This window comes from Montipora capricornis, chromosome 4 (assembly GCF_036669925.1).
Source record: "Montipora capricornis isolate CH-2021 chromosome 4, ASM3666992v2, whole genome shotgun sequence".
Lineage (NCBI taxonomy): Eukaryota > Metazoa > Cnidaria > Anthozoa > Scleractinia > Acroporidae > Montipora > Montipora capricornis.
In genome coordinates this window covers 46,277,991-46,282,990 of record NC_090886.1, presented here as the reverse complement: position 1 = coordinate 46,282,990, position 5,000 = coordinate 46,277,991, and the positions used below count along the sequence as shown (strand labels likewise).

The following is a 5,000-nucleotide window of genomic DNA, read 5'->3' as shown; positions in this document are numbered from 1 at the left end:
ATCACAAAAACAACTCTGTTAAATTTCACTAAAATAATTAATGTTGCAGAAGAAATACAAATGTCTGAAACTTAAACGCCTAAAAACACTACTGATTTTGAAAATCTATGCGGCATGAAATCAGCCAAACTATTTAGCGAATGAGATAAGTCCCTAGAAATGAAAACAGTTTGGAAGCTCAAACTAACATGAAAAAGAAATTCTCTTGAGGGATGGTGGAGATCTTAAAGTGAGTGAAATTAAATAAATGAAAAGTGTTACACAAAAACAATTTTTGTCATTAAAACCTATCACTGTCCATTTTCCTTAGATCGCTTCTATCCCAACAACAAAATTTAGCCGACCTGGAACTAATTCAAAGCACACACACAAAAAACCAGCATTAAATTTGTCATTAAATTTTCACCTGCAATATATCAAAAACAGATTCTAGTTTTCATTTCCTTCACAATGTGAGCTCAGGGTTAACATCTGGTACAGGTGAATGTCCTTTATGGCAGCCCTGTGAAAACTTTCCAGTGTGACAATTTAATTGACCACAGTACTAGTACAAATTACTACATACCGGTAACATAACATGATTTGACATGGTATGAGTTAATTGCCTGACATGGTCATGTTCTGTACTATTTCTCGCCTGTTGTGCGACAAATCAAGAAATGGACTCAGGTATGTTTTTGTGTCAGGGTTTCCATTAAGTTTGAAAGTAGAAGGGACCTTGTGACAGAGTGCGCAGGCACCCCTATATATAGTCTGGCTTTTGATCTTGAGACCTCCTTTGAGCAATGGCGGGTACTGTACTCAGTGCAAGACGGGTGCTAGTACCCAGGTCCCAGATTCTAATAAAACCCTTTCATGCAGGTTAGTTCAAGCTCCTGTGGTGGTGCAACTGTTAATACATGTAATAAGAGGCTATTAACTTTAAGCTAAAAGAGTAGAGACACCTTTCTATACAGGGCATTTTGTTTTGACGAATGCTAAATACATACTCTCAAGAAACTCAGTGCAGACATGTTGGCTTTCTTGGATACTCTAGGTTAACCATGTAATGTAACCCAAACTGAGCAGAAAGACTCTGTTTGTATGAACTTACTTCCACAAGAACCTCATTGTCAACAATAATGAAAAGCTGTTGTTCATAATCGTCGGTCTCTGGGCACAGCACATGAACATCCCCACTTAAAACTGTTTAATTCACATAATCGTTTAAGTAACGTCAAATTCCTTTGGGAGAGCAGAGAGATGCACACCGAAAGTTCAATGAAATTACTGGTATGTATCAAGCAAAATAAAAACTGCAAAAGCCAAAACTTCTCCATGAGGTTAAGACTAGTCATCCTTAATGCACTTTATATTCCATTTTCCCAGATGATCGGAGGTCAGTACCTATCTTGAACCATCAAATTTGACAGATTGGATGTAACAATATTATATACACATTTTATATTATCCTGAGAATGTTCATTTCCCATCTTACCCCCCCCCCCCCCAAATAATGTAATCCCTTCCTCACTGCCAACGGCGTTCTGTAGGGTGGCAAGCACCATACAAGTTTTGAAATGGTACTTTCTCTTCAACTCTCTGACTAGCAATGCAAAAAAGCTTAAGGCTGTTGATTTTAACACTCCAAAAAGGAATGGATACTTGTCTACAAACCTTGAACCTAAACATTTCTTTTGTTGGCATAAAAAATAAATTACATTAGAAACTGTTGACAACTGTACATACCAACATGAAGAAGTCAGTCTGACTTCAAAATAGACAGCATAATTTACTGACAACTTAACCGTCAACTGACAAAATTTAAATTGAGGGGATGTGTGGAATACGTTCTCAAGTGACTAGAAATACTGCACAGTCTGCAATGCTACCTTCTCCTTTTACTTTACAAAATTGTTAAAATTTATCGGAAATGTAGGCTGCTGTAAAGTTGCTCCCAAACACACTAAATGAGCCAGGTAGTTCATTGATGGCAGCACTTAGCTCTGTTTTCTGTAGAGTAACAAGGGGGATCACTGATCCCCTTTAACCCATTGACCCCTGGGAGTGAGACTTGACAGATTTTACTCTGTCTAATGCCAGGGAGATTCTATTCGTCAACTGGGGTCATCCTAGGGCGTTTGAGGTGTCAATGGGTAAAGCAGTAAAAACTCTGTCCCTTCCATTAAATGGGATGCTAACCAATCACAGACTTTTTTACAAAGTCTATCAAACATTTGTCAGTATTAAGTTGTATGCGGGTACATATAAAAAGCAACGTGGATTAAAGTTGTAGGAAACTGGGAGATGATTAAGACCAACCTCGTTCCCAGGGTCTGTCTTGTCTGCCTCCTTTCTCCTCAACGACAAAGGAGGCAGAGAAGAGAGGTTGGATAAAGATCTGGCCTCAGTTGTTCAAAAAGTGGACAGCTCTACCCACCAGGCTTCAGTTGTTCAAATGATGGATAGCGCTATCAGCCGGATAAATCACTACCCAGTGGATAAGTAATAGCGGAAGCAACTGCACTTTCCAGTGCATAGTGATTTGTCCGGTAGATAGCGTTATCCACCTTTAGAACAACTGGGGCCAGATAAATCACTATCTAGCAGATAAACACTACCAAAACCAATTGAGTTATCCAGTAGATATAGAGGATATTACATGGCCGCGTGGGGATACGAATTTTATATTCGAGTGCTGCAAGTATCTCTCACGAGTGAGCGAAGCGGACGAGTGAGAGATACTTTCAGCACGAGAAGATAAAATTCGTATCCCCAAGCGGTCATGTAATGTTCTGTTTATTATATAGATATTGATGAAATGTCTAGATTTAAAACAACTTGTTTTATTCAGTTTTGAAATGATGAAAAAGTGGTCACCAATCGCTAAAACACGCATGTTGTGTAACATGAAACAAGATATGAAAGTTATGAAAAACAAATCATTATAATGTCAATTTTGCAATAAAAATGTTAATGTGGTAGAGAAGAATTATCTTAAGGCACGAAAGTATCTTACAATGAAGAGAAAGCTCGCGTTTTATTGGCTAATCGTTTTGGTTACCATGACAACACATATCCTCACATGTGAAAGATAAAAATGATACGTTCACTGCGCGCGGTGAAGATATGATTTTTTAGTAAAAGGAGAAATCCTGGTATTTCATCAATATCTATATAATAAAGTGATTTATCCAGTGGATAGCACTATCCACCCTTTAAACAACTGGGGCCAGAACTCATACAGTCAACCAACCTTTGAAGTCTCAAACACTTGACCACTGTGGCTTCAATAAGAAAACAATAATCGCCACTGTAATTAATACTTTAAGCTGAGCAATTACGGACAAAAAAACTCCTTATGTAGTGGTATGTTAGGGCACATGTACTTCAGAAAGAAGTACTAAATTACTCAAGAGAATGGTGTCATTTTTGTAACTGACTTTTAAGTGCTACAAGAAATAGGCTCTAGAGGATGGTCAAGCTTTATATTACACCATTTTTTTTATTTCATCATAAACGTTAAGCTAAGTATTTGCATAACAAAGTCAACAACTGAAGTTTCCAGTTTTTCTAAGTACCTAAAATGTAGGACAAGTTCCATTGGATGTGAGATGTACATCTCATTTCATCGATTTGATTCTCTATATCTGATCTGACCTCTTCTTCCAATGGAGGTTGAGAACAGTGCAGTGTAATGAAACCAAATGAAACGCGATTAAAATTTTCAACCTACCGAAAGGATTGCTTTGCATGCCAGAGAGACGGGCCTTCCACGATATTTTCAAAGCGTTCAACAGCACTGTCACAAGCCAAACGAGTTCTCTTTGCATCAGTAACTCTTTCTCTACCCAAAAACTCATCTGCTAAAGGTTCTCGCACCTTTCCAGGACACTCACATGTACGTAAGTAACTATACGAGAAGATCTTATGGATTCATATAAATTACAATAATATACAGCAATTTGAAGACTCGGTATGAATACATTTTAAAGACATAATTACTCACTGAGAGACAATTTTATAGGTTCTCACCCTTTCAAACAATCATTAACAATCATACAGTGCTCTGTGAAACCCCTCGCGGCACTCGCCTCGAGACCGAAATCGATTGCTCATGCTCAGACTTTCAACCAATCAAAAACTTTATCCAAACGGATTATCCCAGAGTCTCTCGTAACCCGTCCCGCTGGTCAAGGGGAACGAAGACTCTGGGAACGAGATTGCAACTGTTGTGTTGTGTGCGCTTTAAATCGTAAATGTTCGAGTAAAATGGGCTCACAACCGCACTGAATCTTCGCACAACTTGTATCTTCACACGATCAATGGCGTCAAAATCCTCAACTCCATCCCAGGCCTTTGTCTCATATTTTCCTTAAAAATACGCGAGTTTTCTTCGCATTTTAGATATGTTGGAATAGAAACTAAATTGTTTTTACACAGAAATGCTCCTTAGACCATTACAGTTTAAATCAAAAAAAAAAAAATGGTGAAATTTCGAGTCAAGGTTCGTAGAAGCAGGGAATGGATTTACAAAAAAGTGGAATGTGGGAATTCAAATATTTTTAGCACGGCATAAAAATCACGCCTGAGTGTTGTCCATAATTGGCTAAAGATTGAAGTGTGACAGTAAACTCATAAGAAGCGAAGCTATTGTCGTAATTGGAGTCTGCAATAATAGGTATCCAACACACAGTATTACTGAAAATCATCTCATTGGTTCGGAAATCTCACTTCGTTTCGTTTGTAGCACCTGGTGACACCGTCGCCCACATATTCGTCGTTACTGTTTAATTTATTATAGCAAGTAAAAATGTTTTTTTTAAAACTGAATATACTTTTTACCTGGCCAAAGAAGATAAGCAGCTTTTCCTCTGCGTAAGTGATAGGACCTGGCTTCATGATAAATTTACCCTGCGATTCAAAAGCGAGAACGAAGAATGTGAATTATTCTACACAGAGCTTTCAGTCATCGGTCCCACTTAAATTGGCTTTTAGTTCTTTTGAAAAGATTGCGAGCA

General features: G+C 38.0%; 1 protein-coding gene across 1 annotated transcript in view; it reads right to left on the bottom strand.

Annotated features, from left to right (window-relative positions):
• LOC138047133 (probable E3 ubiquitin-protein ligase HECTD4) overlaps window positions 1–5,000 on the bottom strand; it is a 69,920-nt gene that overhangs the window by 6,119 nt on the left and 58,801 nt on the right. Inside the window, exon 43 of the mRNA XM_068893860.1 lies at window positions 4,825–4,893. Coding sequence (XP_068749961.1) covers window positions 4,825–4,893 — 69 coding nt within the window. The remainder of the gene's footprint in view (window positions 1–4,824; window positions 4,894–5,000) is intronic.